The 18,562-nt window shown below is 43.3% G+C and overlaps 1 protein-coding gene across 1 annotated transcript in view; it reads left to right on the top strand.

Moving 5' to 3' along the window:
• The first annotated feature begins 1,347 nt into the window (after positions 1-1,347).
• The window catches only part of znf385d (zinc finger protein 385D), a 96,353-nt gene continuing 79,138 nt past the window's right edge, over positions 1,348-18,562 (top strand). The window contains exons 1-2 of the mRNA XM_047599262.1: positions 1,348-1,626; positions 13,119-13,261. Of these exons, the coding sequence (XP_047455218.1) occupies positions 1,605-1,626; positions 13,119-13,261 (165 nt within the window). The 5' untranslated portion in view covers positions 1,348-1,604. The remainder of the gene's footprint in view (positions 1,627-13,118; positions 13,262-18,562) is intronic.

The raw sequence follows: 18,562 nt of genomic DNA on the forward strand, positions 1-18,562 counted from the left end.
TTGGCGGCAGAAAGCTAGCAACTTTAATTATGCACAATTATAAACCTTGATTTAATTCAGTTCTGTTCAATTTTTCCTCTGTACACATGTTTTTTTGATGCCAGGCTGTAAAACGCTTTTGGAGCCTGCCCCAAGTGGTAATTTGAGGAACTGCGTTTATATCTATTTTTTTTTTGTCTGGCACGTCTTTGTTGCCTTCTTTTCCCTCCGTGGAGGCTGCTGCTCGGTTAGCACGCAGCTGTTAGCTGAGATTTACATCCAGAAGACATGAACAGAAACAGACTGATGTTCCAGGCGTTCGCTTTGATTCGAGCTCAGCTTCGATCCACACGGAATCCGGGAGGAAATAGTCGGATATTTTGGCTCAAAAAGACTAAACACAGTGGGAAAGAAATGTGAAGGAAATTCGCCTGTAGATAATGTAGACGTATGGTGTCTTAAATCAGCCTCCTTCCCTGGAAGAGATACTTGCAAAGTAAAGTTTATCGCATGGTCTAAACAGATTTTTTTATATTTTGTAGTGCACATGAGAATAGACATCTTGAATCTCCTCGCTCTTTTCACAAACACTTTGTAGACGATGTAAGTGGTGGAGAAAATGAACCAAAACATAGCTCTGTTTGACATTTGAGCCTTTATCAGCACACAGAGCAACTTAAATCTTAATTTTCTGTTGTTGATGTAAAAAATGAATTAAACGAGATTGACGACCACCTATTGGTTGCTCGTCCTTGAAGCCTTATTTGATACGAAATGTTCACGTTCGTTTCCCCGGCTTGGTCTACTTCCTGCATATTGCAATGCACAACCTCCTGCACAACCTGGTTCTTCTTCTGTCAACCTGCTTTCTTTGTTTCTCTTTGGTATGCATGGGAACGTGGTGATAAAAAGGAAGAAAAACGATAAGAGACAAAAGGGATACGTGAGAGAGAGAGAGAGAGAGAAGGAAAGCATGAAAGAAAAAATAAAACACACGACAAAGATATTTACAGAGGTGGAAACACAAAGAGGTGAGAGATGAATAGACAACAACTGCAACAGCAACATCAACAACAACAACAACAACAACAAAAAGAGATGGAAGCTTGGAAAGAAAGGAGAGTGAGATCAAATAAAGGAGAGACAGCCGGGAGAAAGAGAGGGAGAAGCCCGGTTGACACATAAAACAAAGATGAGACAACTATAAAGACGGAGAGAGGAGAGGAGAGGCTGGAAAATGTAGATAGACACCTCGGTAGAGAGAAGAAGAAGAGGAGGAGGAGGAAGACAGAGGAAGGAGGGAGGGAGGGAGGGAGGGAGGGAGGGAGGGGAAGAGCTAAAGAGGAGGGGAGGGGACGTGAGAGGCAAAGGGAGGACCGGCGCGAGGAGAGAGGCAGATACGGAGGTCCACAGACGGCAGCGGTGTGCAGACCGGCCACTGACGCTGCTGTCGGATTGAACACACATACACACACACACACACACACACACAAACACACATGCAGAGGCTACACACCACCCGCATGAGGAGCGTATGAGACATGCACAGGCTGCCGTCCATGGACACACACACACTGGCAGGGCACCAGAGAGGAAATACAGCAAACCCCCGAGACTGAGGAGCTATGGACAGCAGCATGTTCTTTGGTGAGTGTTTGTCTTCATACATGTGTGTTTTATTTTATTTTCTGTATGTGTGTGTGTGTGTGTGTGAGTCCTTAACTCCAGCATGCATGTGTGTGTGTTCTTGCTCTGGAATGCAACTGCACTGGTTTCCATTAAAAGGTAAAGAGCGTGAAGGTCTTTTTCCTTTTTTTTTTTTAAATGAGTTAAAATGCATCTACATTTCCTGAATGTAAATGCGTCCCAGCGTGTTACTTGTTCTGGAAACTAGACGGAGACGAGCGCTGGCTGCTGCAAAAGTGTGAAGTCCAAACGCTGAATGAACCTGCTCGCCAGGTAAACTCCTTCCCAGAGTTGATACGCTGGACTTAAACCCGGGCGGCGGAGCTTCAGAGAATTTCATCGCGACTGTTTAAGCAGCCAAATAAGATTCTTAAGGGTTTGCCAGCTCCGGGAGTCACTTGATATTCCGTGTAGAATATGTAGAGGAATCGAAAAGAAAGCCCCCCCTCCCCACCACCACCTTCCTCCTTTCCATTAGTTTTTATGGAGGAGGCTTTGGGAGACTTAATGCGTGAGCGGCTTCTAGTCAAGTGCTCCTCTCACGGCTGGCTTACAGTCACATCGCAGGAATAATTACACAGGGATCCGGAGTTCTGAGGGGGTGATTTGTTAAATGAAAGACTCTTTTCCTTTTTTTTTTTTTTTTTCCATCCCGGGGATTAAAGCGATCTGAAGTTACAGACCATGGCGTGTAGGAGCGAGAGGGATTTTCTCTTGTTATGCTGTACACAGAGGAGGAGGAGGAGGAGGAGGAGGAAGGAGAAAAAGAGCTGGGAGCTTATAAATGAATAAGCTGTCAGGTGCAGAGACAGCGCCGTGGAGCTCGCTCAGATCCACGGACAACGTCGGTCAGGTGTGAAACTGCCGGGAAGCGAAGAGAGAAATTGAAGGTGGTGCAGGTCTGGTCAGATGGTTGTGTTTTTTTTTTTGTTTTGTTTTTTTTTGGAAGTTTGGTCCCGTTTCGCCCCGAAAACCCGAGAAGTGAAAGTGGAAGAGCGGTTCAAGAGAGACTTCTGAAGCTGGCGAACCATCTTATCTCTAGAGTAAAGGAGGAAGAAGACGGAGAGTAAAGGTCACTGCTTGTGTACAGGATGTGCATCGTTTTATTTATGAATGCAGTCCTGAGTGCACTGCACGCACAGAAAATAGACGGCATCTCCTAAAAGATTAATAACGCTGTTTGTTACCCAACTCTGCACGGGCGCTTTTTTAACTGGAACACGTCTTCCCCTGAAGTGATTTATACGAGGCGACGCATCAGACTCTTGACCCCTCTTTGAAACACGATATCAGAAATAAATAAAAATAAACAGAGCGGGAATAGACTTCTATTTTGCATACATCAAAAACCAGGCGGCAAATGAGCTGTAACCAAGCAGAGTAATAGGTGCTGAGCGGTGTGTGCTGCAATCATACCGGCTATTAGCGTTTGGTGGAGCTGAAGGCCCTGGAGGAAATCTATCCGGCGTGCCAGCCACGGCGGTCGGCGTTTAGCAGCACATAAACTGTCTTTTCGGTTAACCTCAGATTACGTTGGAAGTGATTGTTGGAGCTGATTCACAGACAGCTGTGTTTGTTAGTAAGCTGTGTCCGTGACAGCCGAGCCCGATCCGAGGAGGAAGGAGGCAGCTTGCGTTGTGCTCCTCCAAGCCAAATGCAATATTTATGAAATTCAAACCACAACAAAGGGTTCATCGTGTAAAGGTTAATTGGAAATGGAGTCAAAGTGTAGCTTCCCAGAACCTGGAGAATATCTTAAACCCAACTCCTTTGTGCCCACTTTGTTCCTTTTAATAGGGGTGAAATGATTTTATCCATCTCGGGTCACAGAATACAATCAGCGAGCGCCACCAAAACACAAAGCTGTTAATCACATCTGGAAACGTGCGTCGACGTGAATGAGCCTCAGATTTATCTAATAATTGGATTTATATTTGCCGAAGGTGACGGACGGCCGCGAACGGGGCCTCCCTCTCATTCTGAGGCTTTCCAACCGCCCTTGGGCGCTCCCAGACGCTCTGGACAGATCTTATCAGAGGAGCCGCCAGGTTCAGGATGGGAAGAGGAGACAGTAGGTGGAGGAGAGGGAGATGTTAAATTATTAACGGCCGTTGGCGGCCTTCAGACACCATTTTTTACTCCTTTCCCTCGCTCCACATACGGCCGCAGGAATAAAATATATAAAAAAAAAACGTGAATCCTTCAGGAAGGGCAGCTCAGAGGACGGTGTGAAGCACATACAGTAGCATCTAACACCTCTCACTGTGTATGAGCTGCATCGTTAAACACAAAGAGACTGGATAAACAAGGAAAAACTCATCAATTCTGATCTTTTTTCCTGAAGTCAGATCTCATCGCGGGCTCCGCGTGATTACATTTCACGGGGCGGTGCAGGCAGAGGAGCTGCTCCAACAGCCCCAGGTTGAATGTCTGTGAACTGGTTTGTGTTTAATTTGATTAATTAGAATTATGTTTGGTAAATGACGCCCCGGAGCTTGATATGAGCGTGACGTGAGGAGGCTTATGCTAATGTGTCTACATGTCCAGTAGGCACGCAGCAACAGTAGGATTTAGAGTTATGACAGAGTACAACCTGATACTTCTGCAAACGACCTTTAAGCTTAAAGTTTGTCTACGCCGCTGGGAGCTTTTATACTTGGGCGCTGGTGCGTCGGCATCGTTGCATAACCGCGCCGCTAAATCACTAAACTGTGGCTAATCAGCTGTGTTGACTTTCTCCGTGCACCATTTCAAAATTTCAATCCATCAGTTAATCGTGACAGATAAATCCATAGCTGCAGCTTGGAGCTAAAACATTTTGCACAAACAAATCTGACGACTTTCTTCTTTGCTTTTAAATACTTTTATGTATTTTGTCATCATTTTCATATTTGCCCAGACTGTTGACTTTTGACAGACCAAGCATTGCGAAGGTGTGACGTTGGGCTGTGGCTAACTGTGGGAACATTTCACGATATTTTCAAAGTTTAAAAGAACAAAACCATCCGTCAGTTAACGGAGAAACTGATCAGCAGATAAATCCATGCTGAAAATAAACAGTACGAGTACAGCTCATGTTTGAGTTGGAACTAATAACCGTTACTGAAACCATTACATATACTTGGACGTTTCTTTTCTGTGTTGCTTGTCGAGTTACTGAGAGACATGGACGTGCCGAGGTCTCCACCAGCAAATCTTCAGTGTTTTTTTTTGAAGTTGCTCGTCAGGCATCTATCTTTCTTTTTCACGCAACCTCTCATGCTTCCAACTGCAGGAATGTAAAGATTCCGTGCTTTTCCTCTTAATTGAGCTGATAACTGCCAAGTTCACTGAAATAACTGCAACACAGAAAAGACACGTCCAGTAGGAGGCAGAAGAATTTACTTTGTACGTCAGTTCACAACAGCATAGATCTAGCTTTGTTATACAGTAATACACTCTGATTCATGTCGCTCTTTAGCTGCTTTTTGACAATTTAGTGTCAGCCGATCAAAGTACGGACCAGAAAAAGAAGCTAAAACGCTTTATTGAACGGCACCTTTCAATCTAATTTGACCTATTGATTATTTAAAAGATTGATTAGTTTATCTTTAAGGTTGCTCCTGCTTCATTGCTTGAATTGTCTTGAAGGACAGTCAAGCTTTAACATTTTCATTTTGTGAACATGGAGGTCATTCTTAAGTCAGGGATGGTCTAATCAAATAAGAATACCACGAGAACGCTTTACATTACCTACTACCTCACATTTAAGCCGTATTCGCACGGGTTTAGTTTTACCTGAGGACGTCCTGGGATTCAAATACTACCCCCTTACGTCTGTGTTTCATGTGCATTCACACGGGATAAACGAACTATGTTTTACTCAAATTTGCGTTTACTCAAATGGCTCTGCTACTTCCCATCTTTCTCCACTGCGTATCAGTGAGAGACAATTTTAATTACTTTGCAAATTATAATGAATTTATTAAAATAGATTTTTCATGCTATTTATCCTAAGAAAGAAATTAGCCACGACCCGTCAGTATTTAAATCAGCTCCACCTTTACAGATGAACACATTAATGATTGATTACAGGCGAATAGTTCAGCGACATCTTGACTTTGCGCTCAAACATCTGTCCAAACTTTCAATTATAGCTCATCCTTTATCATTTTTGAGTGACAAGAGGCAGAAAAGAAGTCGCAAATAAGAAAAAAGTTGCAAAAAAGTTAAAACTCAGCCCTAAAGAGGACCTCTGTGTTATGAGAATTATAGTAGGTAATTTCTGGTGTTATGTTTACTTTACAAATCACAGACACGGGATTAGGATCACAGACGACCTCCATTAGTATTAGAAATTACCGGAGGTCCCCAGGTAAAACTAATCCCGTGTTTAATAGGGCTTTAGATTTGACTTTTCAACCCTTTTTTCAGGTTTGGTGTTTGAGAGCTGCAGTCAGATGGTATTTAGTGTTTTCTGTGTGGCCTCAAAAGCACATCTGTGGTCACATTTTACATATCCAAACATTCTTTCTGCCTCTTATAAATCTCACATTTAGCCCATCGCATACTTTGCTGTCAGAGCCGTTCGTGTACAAGACTTCACTCTTTACTCTCCTTGTAAACCGATCACTAGCTGAGGGAGCCTGTTTGGAGGCTGCAGCTCTGACACAAACCCAAGCTTCTCATTCAAATGTTGCATTTGTTTGGCTCGGCCGTGCGTTTTGATTGGAGCAGTCGTAGAGGCGATCGAAATGGAAGCAGTCAGAAAGAAATAGATGAGGCCGAAGGCAAGGCTGAAGGCTCCCTCTTTTTATTTTTTTTTTATTCCTCTCTATGGCTCATTTCTGACTCCCCGGCTGCTCGTGCTGTCTTGTACTCTGTTTTAATGACTCTGACCCGCCGGCCTTTCAATGTGCAGCGACTCTCCTGAGTCACCCTCGATGCAAAGTATATGACAGTGCAAGACGCAGAGATTCGGCCGAACCTGGGTCCTGCTCTCCTCTCGCTCTAATCAAAAAAATTTTAGACGCCGTCGACAAAACACGAATATTAACATTTAAAGCGAGCTAATATATCGACACTTTGTGAAAGAGTGATAATCCCGCAGGCTATAAGTGGTTTTCTATCTCCGTGAAGTCGTGCTCAGGGACTGGGGTTACAGTTCATTCCTCTGCTCTGCCTTATTCTTCACCCTTTTCACTGGCGGTGACAGATGATCAGGCTTAAGAGACTTGAACCATTAACCCTCGCTGCAGGCTGGAATGCGCCCTTGTGTTCGGGCATGTTGGCTGGATCACCGCTTTACAGTTTGTAACAGAAGACAAAGAAAATATTCAGTCCGGTGTTTAGGAATGTAAGACAATGTTGTGTTCTTGTCTTTTACATGACTACATTTTTGACTTCATCACTATCCAGGAGAAAATATTGTGATCTTCTCTCCCCAATTCGCCCGTCAGACAGCATTTAAGTTTCTATTTCTTCAGCTGTTTAGCTACAGGAGCAGCATGGTTGGTTAAGATAACGCTGCGGGCCAGACTGAAACAGCTCAACAACTTTTCAATTTTCTGGGAGAGAGTTTTTAACAGATTTTCACTGCCCATAGAGGACAGCTCTTAAAGACTTTGAGTATCCAGTCACTTATATTCACAGACACATTCCCCTCAGAAGATCAACATTTCAGTATATATAGAAAACCGTGTGCCAAAAATGTATAATATACTGACCAAGAACGTACCCCACCGTACGTTTTCATACAAATTAGGGCTTTCCATAAAAGAGTTCACCACCTGATGAGTCTACACCCACTAGAACCATCCCATTAGCTTAAGGCTCTTAAAAATGATAGATAGAGACATAAAAATGTTCCAGTTAAAATGATGACTAATTAATAATCACACAGAGGCAGCGTTTCTTCCAGCTGTGTAGAAGATTCATCAAAAAAAAAAAAAAAGCCAAGATCTCCTGGCAGTGTGTCTCTGATTTATAGTTTCTGAGTAAATATCTCTACAACTGGTACCTTTCCTATTAGCCTTAGCATCTGAACACACTGCACTAACAAATCTAAAGCACGCAGTTAACTTTTAAGGACTTTGGTGATCATTGGCCTCGCTTCGTGATCGATATCTTGACATGCATTGTGGCTTGGAAGCATTTATAGACATACAGGTTTCTCTTCCAGGATTTCAGAATACTTTATTAATTGTAATCCTTTGAGGAAATTTGTAAGAGCTTTGGGGTTCCCTTTATTATCTGTACAATTGATTCAAATGTCACATTTGTCACCTCAGCCTTAGCACCGGGACACTCTAAACCAACATCAATGAACTAGTGGCAATGATTGCCATGTGTCATGTCTCACATGTCTCCTGTGCCTGGACCGAACACTTGAACGCACCTCAACAATGACAGCCGGCAGAGACGTTCTGCACCTCCATGAGAGGAAGTAACCGTCCGTTGGGGACAAAATGTCATGTCGATTGTCATGTCTCATGTGCCTGCTCTAAAATGTTGAACTCGAATGCATCTCAAAGACGACAGCTGACACAAGCATTCTGCACCTGCTTGAGAGGAAATTACTTTCAGTGGCTTGGGACTCCCACTACTATGAGATGTTTGGAGAAATTCATGTTCCCCTTGGAGGAATTTTTATGTTCCTCCTGTTGCCTTCATCAAAATTTTCAATTTCACCAATACTTTAGTTTCTGGGCAAATATCTGAACAATTAATTAACCTTTTCTGTCAGCCTTAGCATCTGAATGCCATGTGTCACGTCTCCCGTGGCCAGACCGAACACTTGCACTTGAACACACCTCAGAGATGACAAAGATGACACCTCAAAGCCGGCACCTCCACGAGAGGAAATAGCCGTCCAGTGGTGCAGGACATGGTCACAGACTCCTCTGAATTTGCCAATGGGGACAAAATGTTATGTCTCATGTGCCTAGACCAAAAAGCTGAACTTGAATGCACCTCAAAGATGAGGTCCAGCGGTGCAGGACATGGTCACAGACTCAAAGACGACAGCTGACACAAGCATTCTGCACCTGCATGAGAGGATATTACTTTTTCAGTGGCTTGGGACGCAGGTCGTCACTGACTGTCCAACATTTGCCAGTGGTGCTTGTTGATACTTTTCTGTGTAGTGCTAACTGGCAAAGGTTTGCACTGTAACACATTAAATGAACATGTTGACATGATGTTGAATAAACTAGATTAAAAGTTTGCACAAATATTGTCCACGGAGGGTAAATCTTAAGCACTCTGGTGATCGTCAGCATCTCTTACTACTGTGAGATGTTTGGAGACATCCATAAAATTCATACAGTCACAGAATCCTCAGATATTTGCCAATAGCCGAGTGTCATGTGTCATGTCTCACGCGCCTGGGCCAAAAAGTTGAACTCGAATGCACCTCGAAGACGACAGCTGGTGCAAACATTCTGCACCTGCATGAGAGGAAATTACTTTTCAGTAGCGTGGGACACAGGCCGTCACCGACTGTCCAGCATTTGCCAGTGACCGACTTTCATCTTAAGCGTTTCATGGCCGTTTGTTGTTTGTGCTTAATGCTAATTTACAAACGTTGGCACGCTGACACGCTGAGGTTGAATGTATTGGAATAAAATGTTGCACCGATCACATTCATTTTCCACAGACACTAAATCTTAAGGACTTTGGTGATCCTTTGGCTTTGCATCTTGAACTGCTATGAGACATTTGTGTCAATGAAGGCAGTGTTTCATGCCTCATGTGTCTGGACCAAATATTTGCGCTTGAACACACCGCAACAGTCAGCGGCCAGCTGGTTCATAAGTTCTGCGCCGGCATGAGAGGAAATAACTTTGCAGCGGTGCAGGACATGGTCCCGATTGCCAGTGACTGTCTGTTTAGTCTTTCGTTGGCGCTTGTTTGTGCTTTTGTGTTTAGTGCTAACTGACAAACACACTCATGGAAGATGTTGAACATGGTAACACTGTTAAGCATCAGGATGCCGGGTTGCCCATGCACATTTAGCTCAAAACCCCACTTTGCTTTAAAGTACTGTTTTCTTGCTTATTGTGAATCACTTAACCACCATACGAGCAAATGAAGTCAAAGAAACCAACTAAATAATCACCGTTTATTCTTCATTCAAACCATATGTTCAAATAATACAGTAAGATGACGTTAGATGTAATTCCACAACAGTTCATATTAGTGAGCAGCTATGCTAAAGCCTCTTCAAGTATGTTGTGTGATGCAGAATATTTAAACGTTCCTATAGCGTTTTTATTTCCAGCAGCGACTGCCTCAATGGAATAACGAGACGTTATTGAGATCTCTCCTTCCCTGGTGGAACAAATCATCCACGTGTGATGTTTCAGAAAAGCGAAGCATGGTGACATTGAAGATTCAATCTCCTATCAATCAGCAAACCAAACATTTTCGGTTTGTCACTCTTCATCCCGCCGCAGACTAATCCCAGGCATCAGATCCCGGTGTGCCTGAACGGGTTTCTTCGACCGAGCACGTCGGGCCGATGAGTGGCGGATTTGGCTGAGAGCGAGGTGAAGCGAGTCTGAGGGCTGACGTCAGGCCGGCATGTCGAGGGATGGGCACGGTCGGATGATCCCCGCAGAAGGACATGCTTTGTTAAAGTTGGGGCTAGGACGTGCCTCCACATGAGAGACGGCATGTGTTCCGTTTCCAACAGATGGCAGCGCTCCGGCGACTGGAGAGAGAAGACAGAAGATGGAGGGGGGAGAGAAATAGAGGGGGGGAGACAGCCTTTGGTTTTCCCCACGTCTCTTCTCGTCTTTATGACATTTGCTTTTTATTTACCCCTAACCACTGCCTGGGGACCCGAACGTGGCAAACCTTTGTTTTTATACGTCCCAAGACAGTGGTTTGATACCATATCTGCCAGCGCTTTAGAGCCACGCTGGGCCACAATTCCACTGTTGTTAAATGTGCAGCAATAAAAAAAAAAAAAAAAAACAACAAAAAAAAACATCCCTCTGGTTCTCATTATAGCTTTTGCGAAATAGCTTCTTTAATTCCTAATGCTTTGGAAGACTATGACAGCTTTCTCTGCCTCGCCCCCCTCTCCCATCCCTCCTCCATCCAGGGCCATGTTGAAATCAGCCCTGTGCTGTTTCCAGTTGGTGGTTTAAAAAGCGCTCTTGCTGGCGTGGCACACTCACATGACAATAAAAGTGAAGTATTTACTTTTGTTTTTCCTAGAGATGTGTGGGCCAGGCCTCGCTTCGCCGTTGAATCATCTCGTAAGACGCTCTGCCTGCTGCAGCCGTTCCACATCGGCCATTTGTGGCGACAATTTCAGAATGAGAACATCTGGCAGTGAGGGATAAACATCATCGCAGCCTCGCTCACAGTGAATGCAGTTAATGCACCAGCTCGCAGCGCAAATTCAGGACTGCTCAGAGTCTTGACAGATTTTTTAAAAAGACGGTGATCCCTCGTCAGGCGCAGTTTTTAAGTGTGTGATCCCCAGATGTATCAAACCAACATTATTATTTGACATTAAACCTCGTGTTCCTGCCACAACTCGATGAAACTCTCCTGTTTTGATATTCCTGTTACTTCCTGTTGTCTTCCTTTTCATTGGCTGTTGGTAAACACAGTTGGCCCGGTAACCAGTTCACACTACCCGCCTGTGTCCAGGTCAGCTCCAAAAAATTCAAACATGTTTGATCGACTGCGACTGAGTTCAGGTTTAGTTTGTTCCCCTCAAACATTAACAGATTTTCATGCCCAACTAGCGCAGGCTGGTGCAGACTTTGCAAACTGGTGAAGGTTTATTTCCCAGTGGCTGCCAATATATAGAAATGAGGCAAAAATATTTACAAAACAAACAGCAAATACTTCAACACAAATCACTAGAAAAACAGACCAAACTAATGGTGCATGCTGACAACAGCCTGGCCTTCCTTCTCTCCTGTCTGGAGCACCTGATCTCCACTGAGCTATTATACTGCCTCGAATTAGGCCAGGTTCATCTGGTAGGTTGACTTCCACAATAACGAATGCACAGAATTGACAAAAATAACATAACATAATTAACTAATAATCTCATTTACTCACAACTAAATATGTCAACATAAAGTCAGCGATGATGAAAATGCATTAATCGACCCAAACAAACGAAATAAATACTCCAACAAAATGAAAACCCCTCGACATTGGTTCAGCCCAATGATGGCAGCCATGACATCATCAACGCTGGACGGCCCCCTCCCAAACAGTCCTAATGCTGGGTCTGAACAAAGGAACCATCAAAGCTGCCTCAAACCTGCCACCAATAAAAGTAACTTAACTCAACTAATGACTCTGTGTTTATTTTAATTTACTCATATGCTTTCATGTAAACTGTAGCACAAACAAACACGAGTGATATGTTAAGGCAACGATGGTAAATCATGACAAAATGAACACAATGCGGTAAACTGAGGTGCACATGTAAAGGACGAGTTGTGAGTACACAAAGCATGTGAAACCACCAAACCACTGTAACCTCAGCTTTGATTGTATTTTTGCGTAGATTTGTATTCTTATGCTTATTCAAGTGTTGCTTTTTATTTTTTTGTACCATTGAACAAAGTGACCGGAGTCAAATTCCTTGTATGTGTTCACATACCTGGACAATAAAGCTGATTCTGATTCTGATTCTGAATTGTGGTGGTGTTTGAAGAGAGAGAAAGTAACGACTACAGAATGTAAGGGTTTAATAGTGACCTGCAGCAAATAAACTTGAATTAGTTTGTGAGTAAAGTAAGTTGATGTGTTAAGGTGTAAGTCGCATCGACTATCAAAAAATACCAAATACGGAATGAAATCACAAGAGTTTGGGGATCAAGCTCTGCAGAAATCCACCAAATATTTCAGAAGCGTGTTTATTTGACCTCATGGTCTTCATGAGTAGACAACAGCCTCTGAAAGTCTTTACAAGTTCCAAAAACGCTTCTAACTTGACCTCACACTGAGATAATTCCATCACAAATACTGGAATTCAAAGTGGAAATCCTCGGAATTGGAACGAGGAAATTAAGTTATGAGCAGTTGGTAATAAAATAACAAAAGCGTTGCTATCGACCCGAGAAAAATGTAACTTCAGACTGATGGAAATCCCCCAAAGCGGTTTGAGATTTAAGGTTTTTCCAGCTTTAAAACATTAAAACCACTCAAATTTTTTGGGGAGATTTGGGGGACTTCCATGCTACGAGATGAGTTATGCAATGAACGGCGTGAGCTCTGCAGCTGAAGGAATGTCTTGCTCTGGCGACTTTGGTGATGCAGGTGCTGCGTAGTTAAATAGAAGATGGATGTGTGGACGCCGTGATGCCACAGACGAGGACTAAGTCACTGACATTGAAGGTTTCGCTTGGACGTGAGCTGGTGGATTTTGGCTTTTTTCCGTCTGCACCCGCTGCTGTCAGCTGTTCAACATGTTGCCTTTGCTCTCCCTCCCGCAGGTAACACATGTCAGAATGGCCTTATGCCCGCCTTGGTGCGTCCCGCCCTGCCCACCATCCAGACCTCACTGGGCATGAAGCAGTTCCTCCCGATTCCACTGGACACAGCCTCGGCGGTCAGCCTCTTCCCGGGCTTCAGCGCGGTGAGTCTCCTTCTTTATCTTTTAGTGTGATCAGCTCGCTGTCTGTCAGACGCTGTTTGGCCTTCGCTAAGGTCGCGCAGAAGGACGCCTGCTGAGATCTTAACAGGAGATATTTTGCATGTCCGTGATGTTTTTTTTTCTTTACATTCAAAGTGTTATATCTCTACATCTAATTGCTTTGTGTCCCTTAAACCCACTCATTTGTCACCCTCTGTGTTTAAGCTGTTATTACCAGGCTCAAAGCTACAATAAGGAGCTTTTAGCTTCAAGGCAGCGAGCTCCAATCTTCCTGTTTGTGCGTCTGTCTTTTCATCAGACGTCTAATTAAGGTTATTCTTTCAAAGCTTGAATGTTTTAAGTGAAAGGAATTCAGCCACAAACTGCACAAGCCGATCATTTTAGTGCATTTCTGTCGCTATGTTTTCTCCTTTAGTGAAAAAATAAACGAAGAGAAGCAGAAAGTGTGATATCTGTGCACTTACTTTTGGAGATTGTTTGCATATTCCGTTTTATCTTTCGTGATTTACGGACAGCTCCATCTTTAGGAGCCATAAACCCCGAGCAGGTTATTTTTCTTGGAGGAATTCGCCTGCAGAGTGCAACTCATCTCCTTGTTAATGTGCACATCTGTTTTTTATTTTTTAACAAAGACAGAGAAACACACACTGTTTACCGTACTACTGTTAGGTACTCGAGAAGCTACGGCAGTGGGTTAATTTATAAAGGTGGCAGTGAAGACGGGGGGTTGGGACTTGTAAAGAAAACGTTAAAGCGGCGAGAGCTTCTTAATGGTTCATAGTGGTGATGTTTATCATGCTACAGTGAATATTTGTGAAGTTCTTGCGCGTTTCTTCTTGCTGCTTTTATCGACTTTGCACTCTGCAGAGGCTCCCTGTGCACTCATCTTTCAGCCAGGTGCAACTAGAGATCAAACTAATTTTGTGTGCCAGCTCGTTTTGGTGAAAGCTATGTTGCAGCCCGATGTCCACTTAACCACGAGAGAAAATAATCATCGCCTCTGTCTTAACATTATTTCGTTAGTGAGCTATTGATCTTTTAAAGTATCTACACTTCAGACTCTGCTTGCTTTCTTGTGACAGTACTGCTGCACAGAGCGCTATTAAGATGTGAAGATGTGAACATTTTCGTGTGCATCCTGCTGGGGATGGCTGCTGCCATCAAGGAGTGTCATTGTTATGGGGTGGGGGTGTCTGATCTGGTCTAGGTAAGTGCTACATGTCTAAGTAACGTCTACATGAATGAATGAATTCCAGATCCAAAGGTTTTCCCACAGAACATTGAATTGTCATAAGATGGGCAATGTTGTTTACTTCTCCTCATATTGGTCATAATGTTGTGGCTGATCGGTGTATACAATGACCGTATCAGGTAGTCTAATGAATTTTCTCCCATCATTAAATGTGAACAGTAGTGCATCATCTGTAAATGTGATGATATCAATAGGAGGATCCTTAGAAAGCTGAAAGCTGTTCACTGCTTGCATCACTGAGTCTGTAGATGCTCAATGTTATTTACGTCTCCTCTCAGTGGTTTTAATGTTGTGGCTGATTGGTGTATATTAGTATACGATTAAACTGTTGATGAAATTCCTTTATAGCTCATTTTTAAACAAGTGGGGGGGAGTCACATTTCAGAGACCGACCATTTCCCCGGTGTTATTACCTCGTGTGAGCAGCTTCCTGAGCTGCAGCCGTAGCATGTGGCTGCAGACTGTTGGATCTTATTGGATCAGGAGGTACCTTTTTAAATGGAGCACTCACCCGTGGTGCACTTACTGCGCCGGTACGCACGCACGCTCATATGGATCTATTGATTTTCTTTTTGAAAGTGGAAAGTAATTATGAGGAAATATGTGGCCTCACGCGGCTCGAACCTGCTGGGTCATCAAAAAACAAAAATGCGATGACTCCTGGAAAAAAATAAAAAATAAAAAAAAAACCACGATAGATGACCGTCTAAAAAAGTTTTTTTTTTTATTTCTTTACTGCCGTCTTTTGAATTACGGGGATAGCTCAATTTAAAAACTGCTGGAGAGAAAGGTTGAAATATGGAGCGCAGCTGGAGGAGAATGGGGAGGAGACACGCACATGAAGGAGGAGAGAAAAAAATAAAAAATAAAAAGTGGGGACATCACAGAGACGAAGCCCAGACAACTCGTGGGAAGACGGATTGTTCTTGCATGAAGGGGTTTCACGAGGAAGTTTCATGAATACTGCGTCCCTTTGCCCCCCCCCCCACCCCCCCACCCCCATCCCATCTAATCTGTATTTAACAGGCTCATGTGCATATAATGAGTAAAACACTGGGAAGCTTCCAAATGGTGGAAAGCTGATACAAGATTAACACAAAGCAACCACCTCTCGCTCTCTGTCGCACAGAAACACCGACACACACCGTTCCCACTCCTTTCAGGCCCGATGCTTTTCCCTCTCGTCCCCCACTCTTTGTCGCTTATTCTCTCAAATGCTCCTCTGAGCTCCAGATTTCCTAAACACCAGCAGAATGTGGGGCAGTTTAGTCTGATATCGGGAGCTTTAGGGAGATCACGCACGAGTCACTGATCTACATTCTGCTGCAGCGCCTGTACGGGCGGCACCGTCAGCTCCGGTGTGAGTTTGGTTTCAAAGGGTGCAACAAAGGAGCCTATTTGCCAGCTTGCAGGTGTGATCGCTTTTCTCCATGTGTCACACGGTGGGTGGGACGCTGGGGTGAGAAAAGATTATATCAACGGGGCCGGATATGTCGAATGAACCTGAAGAGGAGACGGTGTAAATTTAAAACTGTAACCGAGTACAACACCTGCACAGATCCCAGAGAGAAACGCCATTTAATTCTGTCTGCATTATGTCAAAATAGCAATAAAGCTTTGATTTGACACTTATATGGAGTTCAAGTATAAAGCTGCACAAATGGAAACGTAAATACCATAAAAAGATTTTCTCTGCTTTATCAAACAAAAAAAAGTCACTTTCCAACTCTGCAGGCGTTCAACGTGGCGTCACTCAAGCAGTTCATTAGAAGTTTGGAAGATCTCGAGCTTTATAATTGTGCACAGAGAAACCAAACAGCTGTTCGATTGAGTGGAGCAGATTTTGTGATTTACAGATCGTGCCGGAGCTAGTTTCCATCTGTACTCCCACCAAAAGCAGACGCTTTATATCTGCTCGGATGAGGTCAGACTTGCTTACGTGCCCCAAGGGCTCTATAAACATTTACGCTCCTTTATTCAAAAAAAAAAAAAAAAAAAAAAAAAAGGCACCAAATGATCCTATAGATGATGATGACAGTTCTTCCATTAGCGCACTGCAGCAGCACGGGCACACTTAGTCTTGGAAAGATTCACGTTATTGGAGGAATTTTTCTTACACGCTGCAAAAGGAAGTAGAAAAAGCGTGTCCACACCTGCATGAAATGGGACTAACGGCAAAGTCTCCCGTTGCAGCTTTGTGCAATCTTGTTCTGGGATGAGTGACGGACATGATGAGGAAGTCCATCCCTAGAGGGGACGAAAGAGTGTTTGTTTTCTCTCGCCTTAATGCAATAAAATGTAACAGAAAAAATGTGCCTTCAAGACATTGAAAAAGACTTCATGCATGTAACTACATGAACACGTGGGGTAAAGGAGTCTTTTAGGAGGATTTGAAAAGGAGCCTCGAGACAAACAGGGTGATGAAAGGAATGAGGTTGTTGTCTCAGTGTTGTTAGAGTTTATTGCAGCCGTTGAACATTTTGTGAACTTCTTCCAGCAATTAGTGATTTGTTTAAGCTTTTTCAATCCTTGTGTCAATTTATTTTCTTGCATCTTAATGATCTCGTTTACAAATAGTCAAACTCAAGGTATGTGATATAGCAATATGTCTTAAATCTTACTGGATTTGCATTTGGTATTTTATAATCTGTGTATATAGACACTGATCAGCTACAACATTAAAACCACTGACAGGAGAAGTAAATATTATTGAGCATCTTGTGATAATTCAATGTTCTGCTGGGAAAAGTTTGGACCTGGAATTCATTCATTCATTCATGTGGATGTTACTTTGACATGTAGCAACCACCTAGACCAGACCAGACACCTCGACCCCATAACAATGACACTCATTGATGGCAGCAGCCATCCCCAGCTGGATGCATTCAAAAACGCTTTAGGAATAAGGTGTGAATAAGGTGGTCAACCCATATATACTGGACCGAAGACGGGGTTTAGGTCACCAATGTTGATCAGAGTTTGAAGAAATATGTGTTCCAAGTAGATTTTAAAAAAGTAATTTGAAAAAGTGTGATTAATTTGTAAATCATACAATTAACCAGTAGACAGTCCTGATAATATAAATTAACAAAACATACAGAACAAAAATCCATCCATCCATCCATCCATCCATCCATCCATCCATCCATCCATCCATCCATCCATCCATCCATCCACGGCTAAACAGGGCATCTCTTGAGGCTTCCTGAGTTTGATCCCAGGCCAGATGACATCTGTAAAGCATAAGTGAATTCTGGGCCTACCCTGGGGTCTTGACCCAGCTGCCTGTTCCTGGTAAACATCCAGGAGGCATCCTGATCAGATGCCCAAACCATCTCAGCTGGCTCCATATGATGCATAGGAGCAGCAGCTCCTCACCACAATCTCTTAATCTGAGAACACTCATTGTGGATACTTGTATCTATAATCGTACTGATCTTAAACTTTTGTCTAAGCCTTAGGTGATGCAGTGTTTCCCCTGGGTTTATGGCTTCTCTCTTATTTATTATTTACATTCTTACCAATATCAGTTTTGTTCAGCCAGGAGAAATACTTCCTCTCTGACAGCCAAGTTGGGTCAAAACCCGTCATCTTATGAAACTCATGTCAAACTCTGCCAATTCTATTGTGTTATCTATCAGGTGTTGGTGCGCAGGTATTTTGCGCGTGCACCTTTGATGGTGAGTACAAATCTACAAATCCCAAACTGCATTGCAATAACTGAACTGGCATTGGGCAGGTATGTCAATCAGCTTTATTGCCAAACTGATCAGTGTCAAGGTTGCCTTGGCAACTGGTAATCATATCGTTAGAGCAGTAGAGCATCTTCTGAAGCTCCGTCAGCCACGAGCATTAGAGAACTAAATACTATAATATGTTAATGGAGATTGTTACACAAAGGCGTAGTAATGTTCCACCAGTTAGCCGACAACTGGCTAATCGGTTAGCCTACCGTTCCACGGTAGCAGGCGGCAAACACTAGTTAGTTAACATATACACACTAACCTAGAGACACTAAAGAGTCTGACAGC

Source organism: Mugil cephalus, chromosome 11 (assembly GCF_022458985.1).
Source record: "Mugil cephalus isolate CIBA_MC_2020 chromosome 11, CIBA_Mcephalus_1.1, whole genome shotgun sequence".
Classification (NCBI taxonomy): Eukaryota; Metazoa; Chordata; class Actinopteri; order Mugiliformes; family Mugilidae; genus Mugil; species Mugil cephalus.